The sequence below is a fragment of the Anoplophora glabripennis genome, unplaced genomic scaffold (genome assembly GCF_000390285.2).
Source record: "Anoplophora glabripennis isolate ALB-LARVAE unplaced genomic scaffold, Agla_2.0 scaffold106, whole genome shotgun sequence".
NCBI lineage: Eukaryota > Metazoa > Arthropoda > Insecta > Coleoptera > Cerambycidae > Anoplophora > Anoplophora glabripennis.
Genome location: NW_019416398.1, coordinates 874914 through 896017, shown reverse-complemented (window position 1 = coordinate 896017; position 21104 = coordinate 874914). Strand labels below are relative to the sequence as shown.

The 21104-nt window shown below is 29.8% G+C and overlaps 3 protein-coding genes and 1 non-coding gene across 4 annotated transcripts in view; 1 reads left to right on the top strand and 3 right to left on the bottom strand.

The window, feature by feature from the left end:
* Positions 1 to 12220, bottom strand: part of LOC108904113 (CLIP-associating protein 1-A) — a 100611-nt gene extending 88391 nt beyond the window's left edge. Inside the window, exons 1-2 of the mRNA XM_018706547.1 lie at positions 12076 to 12220; positions 5737 to 5938 (exon numbers count right to left, since the gene is read on the bottom strand). Coding sequence (XP_018562063.1) covers positions 5737 to 5928 — 192 coding nt within the window. The 5' untranslated portion in view covers positions 5929 to 5938; positions 12076 to 12220. The remainder of the gene's footprint in view (positions 1 to 5736; positions 5939 to 12075) is intronic.
* Positions 12221 to 12790: 570 nt separating this feature from the next.
* On the bottom strand, positions 12791 to 13999 carry LOC108904101 (proteasome subunit beta type-4). The gene is made up of 4 exons (XM_018706519.1): positions 13791 to 13999; positions 13511 to 13717; positions 13267 to 13402; positions 12791 to 13151 (listed from the first exon to the last, which is right to left on the bottom strand). The coding sequence occupies exons 1-4, from the start codon at positions 13904 to 13906 to the stop codon at positions 12846 to 12848; spliced, it is 765 nt and encodes a 254-aa protein (XP_018562035.1). The 5' UTR covers positions 13907 to 13999; the 3' UTR covers positions 12791 to 12845.
* Positions 14000 to 15633: 1634 nt separating this feature from the next.
* Positions 15634 to 20540, top strand: LOC108904103 (heme transporter hrg1-B-like). Its single transcript, XM_018706521.1, has 3 exons — positions 15634 to 15917; positions 18649 to 18822; positions 20162 to 20540. The coding sequence occupies exons 1-3, from the start codon at positions 15803 to 15805 to the stop codon at positions 20365 to 20367; spliced, it is 495 nt and encodes a 164-aa protein (XP_018562037.1). The 5' UTR covers positions 15634 to 15802; the 3' UTR covers positions 20368 to 20540.
* Positions 15985 to 16057, bottom strand: Trnak-cuu. Its single transcript has one exon. It is a non-coding gene; the product is annotated as a tRNA-Lys (tRNA).
* Positions 20541 to 21104: the final 564 nt, after the last annotated feature.

The window sequence follows — 21104 nt, the reverse complement described above, 5'->3', positions numbered from 1 at the left end:
AAACGCTTAGAGGTAAAGTATTTAAAGTAATGAAATTTTGAACACTTAATCAACTTTTTATGATGAATTCGAAAATGTACACGAAATTTATCCATTTTATTCAGGACTGTGTTAAAGAGGAGGATATTTTTAGCCCTAACTTTTTTGGTAGAAATTATTTTTATAATTGGACCACAGAAATTCAAAATCTAATGCTTTTTACATTAAAAATATTTTTTTTTTATAAAATGCACCGTTTCCGAGTAAAATAGACTAAATAATACATGCTGATTAAGTGTTTCATTACTTTACCTCGAACCGTTTTGATAATATTGAACAAGTCAGCTTCAAGGCCGACCCTTTTAGAGACTCTAGCTCCCTTATGGCCCACTTGTCTATCTATGGTTATATGAAATTTTCGTTCTATTTTTTGCCGTAGAATCACCCTCTAAAATATTTGCTCCTAATTTCCGGATACCCTGCACAGTTGAACTTAATTAATATTTTTGTTAATGTTACACTACTTCTCTATACCATAACCTGTGTTACAGAATAATACAACCCTGAGTGATATTGATCGTTAGTTCTAAATACCTATATTTAAATATTAACACCTTGTAAGGACAAAGAGACACAGACAGAAGAAATTGTCGCTTCCAAAATTCATACATTTTGCATAATACCGATCTGAAACAAAGCTCAATTTTTAAATATTCATTACTTTACCATTTAAAAATTTATTAGTTAAAACCTATTGGCACATGTTCTGAAGCAAAGGAAAAATGTAAGAAAGTTAATTTTAGAAAAATATCAATTCATCCAAATACACGAAGATAATGTTTCCAATAAGTAAAATGAATGTAAACTTTCAACGCATGTGGGATTCCGCAATGTTTTATATTAATTGAAAAATGTTCTGCCCGGTATTTAGTGTATAAAGCCATCCAGAAATATAAATAAAAATTACGTAGGTACCGTAATTAATCTAATCGGAACCTAAACACATTTTTTCTAAAAGTTACCACTTGTTATCTACAAAGGATGCGATACTACCTAATTAATAAAACAAATATGTAAGTAGAAACCTAGCGATTTGATCTAGTTCGACTTAAAGAGACACATAATAAAAAAAAACAAAATAAGTATTTTGTAAACTGTTGAATACAACCGAGATTTTTTTTCTTTATAGCTTGAGAAATCAAAGAATGATAAAAGTATAAATAAAGTTTTACGCAATTTATCATATTTATAACACTACTTACCGAGTCGAGACTATTTTTAAAGTGTTATGTCATGTAAGTGAAAAATAATGATAAAAATACGATGCAAAATTGTGCCAAGTACAAATGATAGTAGTGTACCAGATAATGAAATAAATAAGTATAAATAATAAATTGGTACAATAACATACATATATGACCTGTCTCTCATGCATTATATAGATTTTGTTGTAAAATAATAACTGTTAATTACAATGACTTTCACTGATCCACTTTCAACTCCCAGTTTATACCTATAACATGTCGTTATTAATTAATAACGAAAGATTAAACATGACTTTCTAGAAGAGGTTTTTATTTCATTTTAAAAGAACTTAAAAAAATAAATATGTATAATTACTCTCATCTAACATAGACATTTAGATTAAAAAAAATAAAAATTAAAAAAATGCTGTGGGGGAAGCAGTTGTGTAAATAGTATTAGTATTTAGGTTTAACTTACTTAGAAGTCAGACTAGTGAATATATTGATATCAAGAAAAATATACCTACAGCCTGTTTCACAATTGTTGTGCCACATCGATAGAGGTTGTAGAGGGCATAAAAATAAGCAAGTTTGCGTAATAAACGGTAAATTTCCGGACAGGGGTTTATAACACAAACTTGCTTATTTTCATACCCTCTGCAACCCCTGTCGGTTTGGCACAATAATTGTGAAACACCCTGCATATTACTGATCACTTTGTTAACCTTTACTAATGAAATATCAACGATGTCTACAGATATTACATTTATCTGTATATTAAAAATTCAAATATATTACATACAAAAGTAGTAGGTATTAGTTAAAAATTATTTGGGTTTAACGAATACAGTATTTATATATTTGTGACAACAGGTATGGACTGTCAAGTTTTCCATTTAATGACATAAATAAATTAACATTTTTTAAAACTTCTGTATATTCTAAAGGCCCATACGGGTCTATTCTGTAACGCTTTTGGTAAAATTTTAACGTCAAGGCCACAGTTAAAATTTTAACCTCCCATTGTTTAACCCGATACTGTATTCTGTAAAAATTTTAATGGGTTTATTTTAACCAATATTAAAATTATATATTAAAATTTAGCGGGACCACAATAGATGTTATTGAAATTTAACCTGGCTTGACAAATGGTATAATTGATCTCTATTATTTATAAACGTTAAAATGACCCTACAAATTAAATCATTGAAGCTTTATTTGCAACCACAATTTAATGTGGCTGCAAACTGTTGTAAAATATTGTGACTTCCAAAAAGTCAACAACTGGATTTGTTTTTTTGTCGTGTTTCTTTTTTTCATCCCCCATAACTCAGCTAAATCACAAGAATCTCATAAATTGTTTACTTTATTAGTACTAATCCATCAATCGAATTTATATTATCAAAAATCGACGCCTTTTACCCATAGAAAAATATAAATTTATTCTATGCTTTTACCTTACTGCTAACTTCACTAACAGTGAAAAATTAACGTACTGTTAATAACATTATTTTAACTGGGCCTTTAAAATAACGTATACAGAATACCAGTTGGAGTTATTATTTTTAGCGGTAGGGTTAAAATTAATATTTTAATGGGATGGTTAATTTTACCCTATAAGATACAGAATACAGCTGATTATTTTAAATTAATTAGTTTAAATTAATTCAAATCGGTTTATTTTCGTCCAAGGACTCGTAATTTTTAATTTTCAGACATCCTGTATATGTAAACCTAATTGAGGCTACCAAAAATCACGTACAACCAGATGAGTTATTTGATTCTTATTGAAAGGTGCCATGCTTTCAACAAAAAGGAATGGATTACTAGTTACGAGAACGATATCATCTACAGTTTGGAGCAACAAATCAATAATATTAAATCGATCATTAACGGACTATTAGCTTACTTAATATTCATGGAGGTAAACCCGACTCAGTAATTTAATTTTCTTGAGAACAGATGGCTTATACAAAATCTGTACTAAGAAAGGACATATATATAAAATTTGAAATCAGTTATGTCAGCGTCAACAGTAAGGTTACACAGTAAACTGTGAGAAAAAATGGCAGGTCTCTCGAATTACACTCTCAACTTCTAAATGTCGAATACAATGTCGAAACAGATTATACCATTCATAGTAGGTATAGTGAAAGAATGCAAAATATGGCTTATTTTGGGAACTGTTACCTTACCCCCTCATTTTCGAGGATACTGATCACGAATAAGATGGTTAGAATATTATATTCGTGGTTAAACACCATCGAAAAGATCAGCACTTTAGAAAACGGGTCAGAACGAAAGTTAAGGGTAGTTTTGGGCCGTTCGAGAGGGTTGCGGGAGCGGAAGAGGTTAATGATCATCATATTCCTGGCCATATAATTAAGCTTCTAAAACGTAGGGAGTTCATCGCTGAAGCCCAAAATAAAAAAAGGGTGGTTTTTTGGGCAATTGTGGGAGATGCGCAGGGTTAGAAATTCAACGCACCTCAAATTCGGATTCAGCACCCTCGAATCCTGGGCGGGGATTAGTTTCGTAGCTGCAGCTCTCTTCGACAGATTTCACTACACTGTCAGAAGATACTACAGACATATAAATATCTAGGAGGCGTTTTTAGAACCGACACTTAAAGTGTCAGTTTATCACATTTCGCACCGAGTGTTGAACCGACCTGTCCTGACTTGGATATGCAATAAATTAATGTCTTACTCGATGGATATGATGTGACTACTGGTTAAGACCGGATATTTAATACACAGGGTGTTTCTGAAATAAGTGCGTTCCTTGAAAAGGGTGATAGAGGGCATGAAAATGAGCAACTTTTATCAAGCAACTGATGGTCTAAACTAAATGCTTCTGTATTCGAGAATATTAATTAAGAAAATTAATCATACATGTGAGCCGCCCCTATGCATCTTGTGCACGTGCGTCATGTGTTGCTGTATAGTATTACTTAGCCGGCGTATAAAATGTTTTCTGATCAAGAACTAGCAGATACGGTGTTAATGTACGGAGAATGTCAGTACAATTTAAATTAGACTTGTCGTTTGTATGCAGTCCGTTACTGTAACAGACGGAAATTTAACAGTAGAACAGTGCAAAAGGCAGTTCAAAGGTTACAGGATACCGGGAATGTCCACCTGACATATGAAGGCCGCAAGGTGTTTTCGACAACGAAGAAAACATCATAAACCTCGTTGGCGAAGATTCGAGGCGCAGTATTCGCCACATTTGCGAAGAAGTGGATGTATCTAATAGCACCGTGTGACGTGTACTACGGAAACAATTATAACAACCCTATCACGTACCAAGGGTTCAGGCATTAAATAACAATGATTTTTTCAGCCCCGTTTCGGCATCAAATAGGACAAGATCCGGATTTTCGGTGTGATGTTTTTGTAACACAATTTTGACCGTCGTTTAGAACCATGTTTATTAGCACACGGAAACAACTTTGAACAACCTTTGTAGAGCAAATCGTCTATTAGTTTATTCCTTTAATTTTTCTGTTACTTTTAAACAATTATTGAATAAATTTCAGCATTTTTGAACACAAAATTTAAACTGTTAAAACCGCCATCAGCGCTTTCGCATTACGGCGCGCGGCAGCTTGGACATCATTACAGCTGGCTGTCGTACCAGAGACGGCCTTAATTTTGTTTAAACCTTCATGTGAATTTTTTTTCAATTTAAAAGGTAATATTTTAGATCATCAGTTGCTTAATAAAAGTTACTTATTTTCGTACCCTCTATCACCTTTTTCAAGGAACGCACTTATATCAGAAACACCCTGTATATTGTATATGATCATAATAGTTAAAATTTTGATATTACTTTTAAAACGCCTAAAAATTTCTGAAATAGAATTGATTGCATTTTCAAATATAGATAAAACTACAACTCCAAAAAATAATCAAATAAACGCCAAAAAGAATGAGTCAAGTTTGTTTTTATAAAACTTTTTTAAATCAAATTAATATACTAACTCTGAAAAAAAGATAAAAGATAGCTCACACACTTCAGTTAGTTATTTTTCGAAAATGAATCTGTTTTCGTTTTCAAAATTAGGAAAGACAATTCTTTTTCAATAACCATCAAGAAAAAAATGTCATTTCTAGTTTCAAAAACCAAAACAGATTGATTTTCGAAAGTTAATTAATAATTGAATTTAGTAATGTATATTCTTTATTTATTTACATTTGGTCGTAAGACCAATCCTTGACTCATCCTTCGGGTACAACGGTAATTTTTTTTATTTTTTTCCCGCTCCCCCGCCCCCGTCTTGGATTCTGGGACCCCCATGATTCCAATACAACTTTAATATTATGGTCACAGACATTATTTCAATTTACACCAATACATTTGCAAACAAAATGTTCTCCAACTTTTGAACTTGCACCATAAATAAAATGTTAATGACAAAATCCAATTACAAAAAAAGTTACGTTAGAGGAACATAAATTATTCATGACTGAAGTGCATAGCTTTGTCCAACTGAATTATTAATGCTCACCTTATAATTACTGCTCTGTATCCACGGTAAGAGCCCGTCAATGAACTGTCCGATATCCTGACAAACGATGGGGTTGGATGGCTCAGCCAAGAACGTCAGAAGGTCTGCCCCTACTTGCTGGCGGAAGCGGGTGTCCGCCTTCGACAAATGAGGCATAAACCCATCTAGGTCCCTGGGGCAAGTGTACGCCATTCTGGCTCAACTGAAAAAAAAAAGAAGAGAATCACGATACATTAAAGACATTTTTATTATGGAAAAAATATCCTAAACAATTGACACCGCTGCAATCGAACTTCGAAAACGCACTGTTTATTTTTGTCTTACACATACATACCTACATATTATGTATAAGCGAGTGATGGAATTCTGGTAATACCACGTATGATGGATTTGGTTGTGCCGTGCTGTCTTCTTTGGAAATACAAACATAGTAAATACAGAAGGGTCTAAATTTATTTACTTGATTAACTTAAACAGTAGCGACTATCCTCGTGACGTCAAAACTGTGTAGTTGCCACTTCTGTATCATAACAAAGAGCCTCAACTTGCGCTGATTCTTTGTGTATTTTAATCCTGATCGATTTCTTTTCTCGTTCCATTGATGATTAACAATTTCGATTCGAGTTTCGATTAGTTCTATCGTAGTTATAAATCCGCATTTACAGAGCTTTCATAAATGATTACAAGCCACTTGACCTGTAATTTTGTTTGGAACAGTAATTTTATTACCTTCATGCTGGCAATTAAACTTACCGGCTGCCGATCGGTAAAACAACGCTAGTGTGTAAGAGCCCTAACAGTTGTTTTCTGATTTCAAAGGGTGTTTTTCGATTTAAAATAAATATAAGTATCTAATTCCCGACAACTGTTTTTGAATGCTATGGTAGATGTAGACGAAACGTACTAAAATTTAACATATGTATTAAAATTTTGTTACTAATATTTTTCCCAAACAGTTCTTAATATAAATTGATTTATTTTTCCAACGACAAAGCAGCGATCCAATTGATTCAGTTTCCGAAAAGCCCTTAAGCTAATTTTTAAGTGAAATTAAATTATACATTTTTATCTAACCAGTGTTTATTTGCCTGACGATGGTAAACCAAATGTAGTATACGTGACAAGCATTAAATCAGAAAAGACAGTAGACCAACTTTAAAATTTTAATTGTCATAACTTGCAGCAGATTTCTGTAAATTTGAAATGAAAATAATCTTTCTGCTGTTTTTATATGTATATTTTTTTACTATTAGTTTTCTAATAAATTTTACATTTTATGAATACGAAACAACGTACAATAGCGGTAAAGTATCTGAGGATTATAAAAATAATAATTTTTGAATCTTATTCAATAGTAAGTTTCCGAGATATGAAAAATTAAGTTTATTTTTTTTTTACTTTGACACCTTGTTGGAAACGAAACGTCTGTCCACAAATTTTGATATGAATTGTCTCTAATTTTACTTTCAGAATGTAGTGGTGAAATTTAGTACTTTCAGTAAAAATGGAATAAAGTTTGTTTTTAGACGGAATGGTTCGCTAAATTTATGTTGCCAAACCATCCCTATTTAAAAAAATAATAATAAGCGTGACAAAAAAATTTGAATGAAAAAAATATAAGAGCGGCAAGAAAACAGTTTTCGTCATTCGTTTTTATATAAAATTAAGATGCCAACAACCCCAATTTTAAAAAAAAATATATTAGCGTGGAAAATTTTTAAGCGTGATCGCAAATGTTCCCTTTTTATATAAGTAAAGTTAGGAATCCACTCCTCACTTTTTTAAAATATAAGCGCAACAAAAGACAGTTTCACAGTAAAATGTCAAATTCAACGCAAACGAGCACCTAGTCAAAATTTTAAAATTAATCTACTAACTCGATGTGTCTTTCTGCAAAAATCTTCTAAATCCGTGAGCTCAAAGAAAGCGCACAAAGCGTTTCGAGTTTAGCTTCTGTAATGTAAAATTACTCGTCGCCATTTTAACAGCAATTGAAATTGAATTAAAAATAATAAAATATTATTTTATAAAACGAGCTTTGTCATTTCTTTTCAATCAAATTCACAATAACACACTACCCCAAGTAGTAGATTCTACGACTTCTTGAATGTCCTGAATCGAGTCCTGAATTTTTTCGAAATGCATAACTATCAAGTAAAATATACGTGCTGTGTGGAAAGCCATTTTAAAAACTTACTTGTGTAAAATATAGTTCTATTTATAGTTCCATTGCTAATTGTAACACGACAAAGCGAAACAGAAATTCGTATAGAAAATCCCTATCACTTGTCCATCGAAATCACGTCACAGCTAGCGCCTTATATATTATATTTTCCGGTGACAGCGCCGCGCCGGAATACGATTCTGTCAAGATATCTACTAATAGAATTGAACAAATGAAATACATTTAAACCATTTTAACGTAATCATAATTTTCAATACCTAATGTAAAACAAGGAATTTTAAATTATTAAAGCGAGCAAAGTGAAAAGAAATTACATATTAATGTAGGTAACGAAAAAAATGTAAAATATAAACAAGAAAACATTATACAGGCTGTTACAAATTCGATTCTCACTACAGGGATCTCGGAAACGGTAAGAGATACGAAGTAGTTTAAATGGGAGAAAAGTTGCATAATCAGGAGACCAACATTATGCCTCTAAAAAATCAATCATGATTTTCGAAATATTTGAAAAAAACCGAAATTTTGGTAATCCGTTTTTGTTTCATTTCAGTCTTGTTTGAGGTGATATTGAAAAAAAGAACACTTTCTCATGGCAACTTTTTACCCTCTATCGAATGGCATAAAGCTACTTCGTATCTTTTACCGTTTTCGAGATCGCTGTAGAGAGAAGCGAATTTGTAACAGCCTGTATACCCACAGCTAGAAATGATTCAGATATCAATTCAAATGTATTTTATTAAGTAAATCTTGTTTATTTATTCTCCAAGAATATTAAACCCACATTCACCTTATTTTACAATATCATATTTTACTAAACATTAAATTTGTTCTTTACATACACATAACAATAATATAAAATGACTTCTATGGATTTTCCCATGGGTACTTCTCCCTTAACATATAACAGTATTATTTATTGACCAGTATATTGGTAATTTAACGGAAAACGCGTGGGAAAACAATATTATTTAAAAAAATTACCTACTTTTACAAAAGCAACAAGAACCCGTTAACACCTATATATTTATTTTCACAGGTATGAAAAATGAATTTAATTTTTCCGAGAATTTTTCATATATGTACTTACCTACATTCTATTATGCAGATATTCCTCGAGATATTCTAATCACAAATTATAACATCGATTATTTTTCTATTGGTGGTAGAGATGCATTCATTTACCTATATATTTTACTTTAAAGTTAAATTTAAAGTAAAATAATGTAGCCATTATCTCATCAATGTTACAGTCATATTTCAGTAAATCAGTGGTAGAAACTTCAAACACTACTATGTATAATACCAACATTAACATTTTACTTTTTTTTATTTCATTCTAACTATAGTATGATTATAAATTGGTTAATTGGTAGGATTGACAAAGACTTTAGTAAATCTTTATGCAAAAAGATTACAGTTATTTTGTTAATGATATGATATTGTTTTAATCTACTATATAATTCCATTAACTATAAATAAATAGCAATTAAAAATATATACAGGTTGTTACAAAATTCGCGGACACAGACTGTGGAATCATATTTAGCCAGATAAGGTGATAAAAAAGTGTCTTTATGATTTTTCAATCAGACCAGTATTTTTCGAGATATAGCAGTATCAAATATCCAAAAATAATAAAAATATATATTTATAAATTTCAATTTTAAATCATTAGATCATCAGCATATCATACTATTCACGATTTGAATAATTGTGGCCTATTATTTTGCAGTTTGTATTGACAGGTACTTTTACTGTACTCTAACGATGTCAAAGTACCTATATATTGATAAATGCTTTCTGAATTGTCATTCATTGTTATAAAGCTGTATGTTTCAAACAATACAACAAATAACGCCAGAGATGGTAAGTACACAATGTGCTGAAGCATATTTAGCAGCAGGTGGTGGAAATTTTGAACAATTCGATTGCCATAATTGTTTATCAAATGAGTAAAAATTGAAAATTTTTATTATTTTTGGATATTTAAAACTGCCGTATCTCGAAAAATATCGGTCTGATTGAAAAATGATAAGAGACAAATTTTTTTATGACCTTAACATGATCCGAGAGTCCGTGTCCGCGAATTTCGTAACACCCTGTATAAAAGAGTTAACTTCTATTTTCAGGCACCTCTTTTTTTATGTGTCTTGAATTTATGTACTATGTCCAAATTCTGAAATGAATTTTAATTCACTACCTATCAATATTAATGCAATATTTAATTAATCAAATGTATAAGGTACTTAAAAAATTAAGTGAAGGAAAAAACTTGATTCCAAAAATGTCTGTAATTTATTATACATATTTGTGCATTTAACAAAAAGTCAGATATCTTACTGGAAAAAATTCTCACACGTCAATTTTTATTTTTAATTTTCTATTTTTTAATGATTCTATGTATACAGGAGGATGATCTGATTTACTGGAATAGTTTAAAAAAGATCTAAAGGAGAAAGTTTAATGTGTAGGTTAGTTGAAAACTTCTTTAAGTAGGCTCTTAGGAAACAGTATAAAAACGATAACTTTCCATTTAAAAAAATCATCACAGCTCTAATACAGATCGCTCTGTAGAAATGAAATTACATATTATGTATATGAAAAATAGGCAATCACAATAATTAAAGGATTCCAGATTTTCTCAAAAACATTACTCGGTTTTGACCTTCGTTTACAGGCACGCTATATTACTTATTATTTGTTACCTAGTGAGCTTGTTACTATTCATGAGAAAAGAAAACGCATAAACCGATGAAAAAGTTAACTGGAGGAAAATTGTAACAAAAAAAAACAAACAAAATATTTATTAAAATTAAAGAACATTAATATACTGTTAACTGCGTATTTCTAGTATAATAATAATTTATTCTTGAATTTATTATTTAGATAATATTCTAAACATTTTTGTTCGTTACATCTCAAGTAATCGCCATTATTTTGTAAAACAAGCTTCGTCATTATTTCTTTTCAATCAAATTCGCAATAACACACTGCCTTCGCACGTATCTAATTTATAGTAGATTCTAAGACTTTTTTAATAATATCCTGAATTTCTCTGAAATAGTAGGTAATGTGCATGACTATCAAGCAAAATATTCTTCAATTTATTATTTAGATAATATTCTAAACATTGTTGTTCATTACAACTCAAGCACTTCTGAAAGTACTGTTTCAATTCAGGAGACCCTAAAAAACTGGGCGACTTTCCGCAAGGTATTTTGCAAAGAAATGTAAAGTAGATTAATAAATAACTGAGTAAATACTATAAGTATATTGAATAATAATGAAATAAGCAAGATCACTTAATGAAAACCTTAAGATAACTGCGTTTTACTAGTAGCGTTGAGTATACTATTTCCCACTCAACGCTAGTAGGTAGTATCACATATTAGTTAGTAATATGTGGACTACCACATATTACTAGGTACTACCTAGCCACATAAGTACATAATATTCCTGGAATCCTTTGCTAACAAAGATGATAGAATAAGAGTGGTACATGTATCAAAATTTAAGAAATTTTTATCATTAGTCTTAACAATATTATTATCCTGTGATAGGTACCTACCTAACTACTTTTAATCATAAATTTATGAGTAAGTATCACGATTTTGTTTTACCTTGTAACTATTATTGATATAATTCTGTTACCTGCAACTCAATTTAGAATTAAGTACCTAGGCACATTACAAGGTATAACTGATACCGATAAGACATTAAATATATAAACATTTTAATATAACTAAGTAGATATTTTTATGCATTATCAAGACCAAGATTCCTGTAAGACTTTAACTGCCAATAATATAATATAAAGTTGCAAATCACATTTAACAAAATTATCATTTATACTCACATTCCCATCATTTTGTAAAAAAAGCAACTTTACAAACTGAAAACATTTTAATCCCAACTTTGCATATAAGGACTGTCCTTCAAAAAGAATAGAACTTAAGATTAGTTATAAATTCTGTAACATTCGTCAGCTGATGTTTAATCTCTACTTAAAATATTAAAAAGAATATAAGACATTTATCAGGTTGAAGTATATAATTGAAGAGAAAACAGAAAATGCAAGAAGTAATTGACACAATTTGCACAGTATTTGCCAAAATAGGAAGACTAAGAACAGCATAACAAATTATACTCACGTTTATATAATAAAAACTATCATGGACCACACTTCACCAAATTTACCACTTACACTAAACAACAGTATATTATTGTTAATTTTTTACACTAATAACTATTTTTGACAAAATTCACGCAGCCATGTTCTTGTCACAACACGTCAGTTTGCCGCACAACCATTTGGGAAGAGACCAATAAATTCGTTTGTGCTTTTACCGATAATAAAGGCTTTCAATGCTTCTGCCATCTAACGGTTAAAGTTGAAATTGAAAAATTGCATTGCAGGAGCACGGCTCTACTCTAATTTCTAAATATCATTTATCAGTCATGTGATGTGCATCCATGTCGATGATTGTAACTGGTATTATTTTATTATTAGAAACTTAAAAATAATATATTGCTAAATTCTTCACTTTACAATAGGGTTAGGAAAACATATAAACTTTCTTTTGCAAACGATGCAGGGACTCAATAAAAGATGGTGCAGGATGCAGGTATCCACATTTAACAGAAAACTTTATTACCATACCGATTCTATATGCAAAATTGCAAAATTCTAATTATAGGTTATGTTTAGTACAAAATGTTAATCAATAGTCAATGATAAATGGGTTAGGAGTTTGTGAAAATTGACACAAAGTGCTTTGATTACTTACTATCTGTCCTTTTTATTTTTATGGATTAAAGAATGCACAAGTTAATTTTCGTAACTGCTAATGATAAAAAATATACCTATATCAGAAAAATGTTTTTATTATAGATATAAATCTTACAAAAAAATATTAAATTTTTAATTTTTGTAGTTTGCTATTTCCCAATTAGTTTGGATCTCAAGAGGGCCTTCTACTTTAATTCCATCATCTTTGTCAATAATTCCTAATAAATATTTATTGTAACTTCTGGCATCTCTGTAAAATAGAACTTCCATTGCTTTTTCAACCAGCTGCCTGGCCTCTGCCTGCGAAGGATTGGGATTCCTGTCCAAATAATCCCTAAGCATGGGAGTAGCAATGTGGGCTCCGTAACCTGTACAGATGATTTTATCTGTATATGCCGTGCCCAGTTTATCCACTGTTCCAAGAAAGATTTCTCCATCCTGCAAATATTTATAGTGGATTTTATTTCCGTATTGAAATTAAAAAAAAAATTAATGGACTAAACAGTTTTATATTAGCTGTATATTTATTATAGCCGGCTTTGCAAACTTTTACCTGTATTCCTCCAACAACAATATTATTCCAAAAAGGATCAAATTTACTTCTACGGTGGTACATAACTCTTGTTAACCAACAATATAAAGATCTTGGTTTAAGCTTCACCCCATCATCTACACAGTCCTCTGTTATACTGCAAGAAAAATCAAATTGGCAGTTATTTATAGAATTTATAAGAATCGAAAACATAGTTTATAATACCCGTTTTAAATTAGAAATTACAGTGACATTTTGAACTTACATTTTTTGTTCAACAAAGTCTTTGATGTACTGGAAATCACCATAATCTCCTCCTGCTCCTAAAATAATGTTTTCATTAATTTTCAAAATTCTTGGACAATTTCTGTAACGGGCCAAGGATCCATAGGAACCCAAAAGATCACCAGCTATGATTACTCCATTATTATAGGCTACTGCCACAATTGAAGTAGCTGTTGTCACTGGAGCCCTACAAATAACGCATTTTTAATAAGTTTTTGAGTAAAAATTTGCAGGTCATCATTATAGATAGGTTAACTTACTGAGAATGACTGACAAAATCATCAGGCCTAGTTTGCAAATCAGGGAAATTGTAGAATGATCCTGGTGTGGGTCCATTTGACCACAATGGGGGAGCCGGTGATGTAAAACCGAACATGCTTAATTATTTAAAGAATTTAATTGCAACAAAATTAACGCTGTGATTAACACTAACTTCTGTCACCAAAACTTGACGGCAAAATACAGTTGTGTTGTGTTGTGAAGTTATTTTAACAGCGCTACCAATAGTCGAAAATGACAAATATCAAGTTTAAAATTAAGTTGGTAATGACGAATACAGAACCGTACTTAGACTTTTACACTTTCATATAATTTAATGGAAATCAAAGGTGTATATTTGATTAATAAAGATACAAAATTGACAAACTAATCATGTTACTTTTATATTTCATTGATACGTTTAAGTTATTTATGAATTTTATTTACTTTTATATTTCATATTTTTATTATTTGTGATAAAATAAAAATATAGTTACCTAGTGCTATTTGTGTGTGGTAAAAGAAATAAAACATAAAGCTATGGTTTTTAAGACTTTATGCCGACTTTCATCGCTGTCAGAATATACTAGGGCTTACACTATCGGCAGTCTCATTATTAACAAATTGTAAAATTTCTAATACCTTTAGAATTACATCATGTAATTCTAATTTACATCCGAGGCACATGTATGTAGGAATATATATGATATGTGTCATTTAAAGGATTATTCATTGGTTAAATTACTCAAATTTCATCTTCACAAAAATAATTAACTTTAAATGCGCTATAATTTTGCATAATACTCAAGATTTGTTTATATTTGCCTTCATTAAGTGCAAGCTATTTCTGCCAGAGGGCGAGTTGAATTAGGAATAATATTCTACAACAGGTTGAGCTCGTAAAAAAGTGTTTTATGTAATTTGTACTCTCAACTGCACTAACGCCTTTATTACTGAATATCAACGTTATTAGGCTCAGGTTTCTACTTTTTAATATAGAGGAAACTGTTTTCTACAGAGTTTTCATAAATGGTTACAAGCTACGTGACCGCCGCTTGGCAACCAACATAGCACGATTGGAAAAAATCCCTAAATCTTAGCGTCATTAATGTTAGTGATTCGTTTACAATGATTAACGAACTGTTGAGTCTACGTTCGATTTAATGCGATCGCCAGTTGGTTGGATAAAATGTCATGAAAAATTACACCAATCATCAGCCGGTGAAATAGAATATTGTGTTTTATTGTAACCTCGACCTTTTTGTTTTAATAATATTTGATTTAAAGAATTAGAAGATGGAATTAAAATTCTGGTAACGTGGCTTGTAATTATTTATAAAGACTCTATATTTATTATATCAATCTATCTGAATGCCCATTAATATCTCTCAGGTGGGTTCAACTGATATCTGCGGAAACGAACTTTAATTAATTTTAATAAATATGTCAACGATAGATGGAAGGGTACAAAAACAAGAGTATGACGTTTACATTTGCACTCAGCTTTAGATTCTAAACAAAAATGAGTTAGGAACTTTATTATACATTTTGTGTTAAAAACCGTACAATTTTATATATGTACATATAATTGTTTTTAACTCGAAGAAAAATGTTGTAATTTTTATTTGGATACCTAGTGTTTATTGTTATTTGTGATTAATTGCACTGTTGACATCTCAGAAATTAAACTAGTAATAAGGTAAAATAAATTATTTAACTGAAAAATTAATATTATTTTACAAATTAAGTTATGCCCGCCCTATCTTTAGATAAGAAATACTTCAAACCTGCAATTCTCTTGTTACGGACCAGAAAATTATTTACTCGAGAACGAGAACTGTAAAATCAGTAAAATCACCAGAGTGTCTGCGACTACAGTGTTTAATTTGATAAAAAATGATCCATGCTGTGATGTGTTTACATTTGTTATCGTTATTAGTGAGTAAAGTATAAACTTTCTACAGCAGATTAATATGAAATCTGTATGTGACAACTTACAAAGTGTATTTAAAAAATGACAACTATTCGGTTAATTCATTCAGGAATATGTGCCTTTTTCGGTTATTCAGCGTTTTTTGCATTTATCGTTTTGAAAAATTATCCTTCAGCTGTTTTAGGATTAATTTCAGGTGATTTTTTTCTTTTCTGATACAATTACATATTTTCAATATTTTAGTAACTGAAATAAAAAAAAATCGCCCAACGTGGGGCTCGAACCCACGACCCTGAGATTAAGAGTCTCATGCTCTACCGACTGAGCTAGCCGGGCTTGTATGAAATATTTTCTTTGTACGTAAAACACAATCCAATGTATTTTACTAAACAATATTTTTATTTTATATAATTATTTTGGATAAAATATTTACCGTCTTAAAATACGATCCTTGCGAAATTTCGATTAAATTTCATGTGCGATAATATATTTTCTGATTTCTGAATCTGATTATTTTTTGCAAATCGTAGATAATTTTATCTGCTCTCAGTTCTGTATAAAAAAATTACACAAGGGGGAGAAACTTTAGCTCTCTGTCAAATAATCCTGTGGGGTTAATTTTACCAACCAAGCTTCATTAAAAGGTGTGATTCATTTCTTTGTTATCTTCATTCGTTCACGAAAATTGGGTTTTTTGAAGAAAATTTTGCAGATGTTGAATATATATTTCAAAATGGTGACTGCAGCAGTTTGACTTAAAATTATATGAGACTTTTTTAATATTTTCTTTAAAATATCAAATTCCGAATGTCTTGAACGAGTACAGATAACAATATTAAAAGAAAACGTTTTTTAATTATTATTATTTAAGCTTATTTACAATTAGTAAATTTAACACTACAGAATTCTAACTACAGTGTTTTGCAGCTGAGGAAAAAAATGAGAACATTTAATTTTTCTGTAAGCTGCAAATTGTAAATTCCTGTTTCAAGACTCAAACCGTGGATTTAAAAATTGATAATTTTATTTACTACACACAAAAAAATTATTTATCGTTCATTAAACTTGATCGAAATTTGCATAGATTGTCGGTGAGTGTATTTTTCATTTTTATTTCATTACAGATAAATGTCATTAAAGTTCAAATATACATGATTCATTAATGATTTACCTTCCTGTTTCAATAATAATAAGCCTTATGAATAGACAATTGGTTAATAGTGTCAGTAACGTATTTTTCTATTTTACACCATTTAGAATTAAATTAATAAGTACATGACTTTTCGACTATATTATAAACATTAAAATGTATTTAAGATAAATATAAAGAAGATAGGATAGGTAAAAATGGTCATATAGCATTGAATGTGCTCCTTTTATTGAAAGGCAATAATTTTCAGCAACAATATATTCTAAGCCAATTTAATAAATTTATTTTTATTAATTCTTTTTTACTTGTTTCCTTATAACAAGCAAACATTAAGATTAAAGGATTTTATTAAAAACCGGATGTTATAAAAGTATTAGAGATGAAAAACTTCCATCATTTTCCATTTGTTCTTTTCATGAACAACTACCATAGTTCCTTATTATTTTTTTAATATTTGATATAATTCATTAACATTTTTAATATTTTAGTTATTCTATATTATTGGCATTCACAGAATTTCTTTTATGTAGTTATTTTCTATATTTTCACTTTTTTTCTCCGTAGGATCTTTAAACTGATTTAGATTAGATGATTAGATTAGATTAAATGTTTTATTTTGTTTTGAGACAATTACAAATTGTATAACAATAGTCAGTTGTGCGTATAGCAGATATTTATAGTAAAAACAAATGCAACTTAACTTAGGAAGCAGAAAACTCACCCAAGGAATTTCGTCACTAAATATAATTTTAACTTTACTTTAAATTGATAAAAATATACATTATCTTGTCTTAATTCAATAGGATAGGTAATTTATTAAAACTTTTAAGCCCCAAATAATTTGGTAATTGGCAATTTAGAAAAAGGTACCCGAATATTATTTTTATGCCTTGTATTTACACCATGTATGTCCATACTTAATTAAAATTTTTGCCTATTTTTATAAACATAAATACACATATCAAATATAAATAACGAACTTAAAGTTAAAATTTTGTACTGTTTAAAAATATCTACAGATGTATTCACTGGGTGCACCAGCAATATTGCGAAAAATACGCTTCTGTGAAATAAAAATATAATGTGAAAGGGTGGATTCGCCCCAGAAACAGACACCATAACGAGGATACGATTTTACTTGAGCGTAACATAAATTAATTGATTTTTGACTAAAATTGTTTTCATGTTTTTAAATAAAAATTTACTGAACTCAAGGTGGAAACGAGATGATTACAATGCACTTTCCAATTAAGGGAAATTTAACACTGCCTAAAGCGTCATTCTCAATAATACTGATACAGTTATTAATTTTTATTCTTAGGTCGTCACATTTTCTCTGACTGTTATGAAATCTCATCGTTTGCGTTTTATTTACATTTAAATATAAATAGTTCTGATTAAACCATGCACACATATTTTCAATCGTTTTATTAATATCGATATTAAAATTTTTATCCGAGTTACTTAAAATAACCAAAGATAAATCGTCGGCATACCTACATGGTAAAAGCTTCGTTACCTATAACATTTTCTATTGAATTGACATATAAAAAGCACAGGTCCCAGAACAGAGCCCTGCGGTACTCCCATTTCAATTAAGCTATAGTCAGAATTATTGATCTCATTCAAAGTATCGGATTTAATGTGTTGTTTCCGAAAATTAAAAAAAGTTACTAAAAAATATAAAATTTAAAAATCTTTAAATGTATTTTATTGTGTTTTATAATATTATATGTAACTACCTATTACCTACTACAATTCTGTTTTTCTCTTATAGGTTTTACAGATAGTATTTTATTCTTTCTTCATTATTTGTTACGTAAAAGAACATTGAGAGAATGGTATGGACCCACAGATTTACGGACAATGTGCCGATATGGCATCTTAATTGCTACAGTTGGATTATTATCTCTAGGATATCATACGACCATTCAAATAATATATAAAAAATGTAAGTAGTATGTACTGCACTGCGATAATCCAGGCTTCCATGACAATCAGATAATTATTTTAAATTTGTTTTCAAATTCTTGCAAAAATATGTGTTATTTTTTGTATATTGTAATATGTAGGTATATTTTCTCAGAACAGTAGCAATGTTTTTGAATTTGACAAGTATAGACTTTACTAGCAGTTATTTGCAAAAAATATTTAAAGGTTTATTTACAAAAATAATGCACTATTAAGAATAGGCTAACTTTCAACTCCTATAAATTCACGCCGTTTTGTGTTTTTATTATTTAGGAAAGTTTTATTTAATAAAAATTACAGTGACTATACAAGAGTATATCTTGTATAGAGCCACTGTAATAAAAATAAAGCAGTTCCAGTTATATAACCAATGTCACAAAATTTTATAAGAAGTCTAATCATCTAGAAAGATAAAATACATTTTGACTATTGCTTCATTTATTTATTATTTTGTCATATTTGTACATTTATTAAGTACATTATTTTTAAAAATATCAGTAAAAAAGTATCTCAAACATAAAGTTGGTATTTTATATTTGACGAATGTAATATGTGTTGCGAAAATGAAAAACACGGTATATGTTTGCATTTAGGATTACGTATTTTACTGTAACCGTTGGGACATACATTTATTTTCATAGAATTGTCTGTAAATACCCTGAGTAAATCCCCTTCCTTACTGTGATTGTACATCCTACTCCTACGTGGATCTTTGTACTTTTTATTTTTTTAACAAGGAAGTGACACACAGTTATAGCTACTGATTGTAGAACTAAAACACGTTATACTATTCCTAAACTTATACAGGGCGTTATTAATACAAAAAGTTCAAACAAACAATAAACTATATAGGAATTGTCTCGGATCCTTACAGAGATATAGCAGTTGAGGGAAAGTATCATATTTACACGATGCAGTCGCATTTTCCTATTCTGTTGAAAAATGCAAGTTACAACTTTGTATCTTAAAGGGATGACAAAATTATTGTGCTTGAACATTTTAATAAAGAACACGGACTACTGCCAAAAGAAAAATATAAAAAAGCTGTAATGTTCATCTTCAGATCTAAATAAACTTCATACACACTGATTAAAGTCTGTAATGAGTTGCAGGTACTCAAATTCAAATAATAATAAAAAATAACGTTTATACAGGGTCTCCGGAAACTAAATCGACAAACGAAGATAGTAAATTTTAGAGATGATTTCACATCGATATATCAATATTTTTTTCATATTTAGTACATAAATATCAAATGAAACATAAATAAACTAAAAATTACTTAAACATTTTGTGTCAATAAATTATTATTTTTTCAGCTATTTTACCCATACCAGACAGTAGCGTTATTTCGATAGTATGGTCGATTGTAGCTTTGAGAAGTGGACTCTTTTTGATGTATTATTCAATTAAGTATCAACATATAGACGATGTAAGGTTACTTACTAATGTGGATGAGGAAACCAATAATGCAGAAAACTCTCCAGAACAAGAAGAAGCGGTACAGGAATCGGATAACAATTAAACTATTACAGCATTAATTCATATGATGGTGCCATCAGCTTACGCACAAATGCGTATATTTTAAGTTATATCTTGTATTTGATAAACGTATACATATTCATATATAAAAGTCAACTGATTTGTTATACTTATCGTTTGTAATTCCTTTTAAAATATAAATCTTTACAAAACGCACTGACATTAATTCATTTCCACTAAGAAAGCAAAAATATAAATAATTTACCCTTATTTGCACCCTTATTTTTACTAAAGCGATGAAGGAAACTGCTTTAGATCATTATTCGTGTGTAATTTAATGCATTCAAAATTCTTTAGAAACATTCAGTTCTGAAAACAAAAAAAAAGATAAAACAATTTATTTTAACTATAAAATAAATCGTGATTTGTAATTTTAAAAAATAATTTTGAAATAACTGCTAAACTTTTTGCCAATGTTAAATACGAGCAAATGCTTTTGTATTGCGAACTATACAGTGGTTTCGAAAAGTAACGAATAAATTCATTATTTTTTAAATTGAGAAGTTTTCGAAAAAATCCCCTGGCACGTCGATATTGTTTTTAAAAAAGGCACTTTTTGACATACGACCCATATTTGTGACGTCATCGTTGTTCGAGATATGACGTCATCGACAATTTTTTTAAATAGCAACCCCCAATTTTGACCATGCCATTTGAAAGAGCGTGTCATTCTACATACACAGATCATGAAAAATTATGGTGTTACATAACAAAAATTTC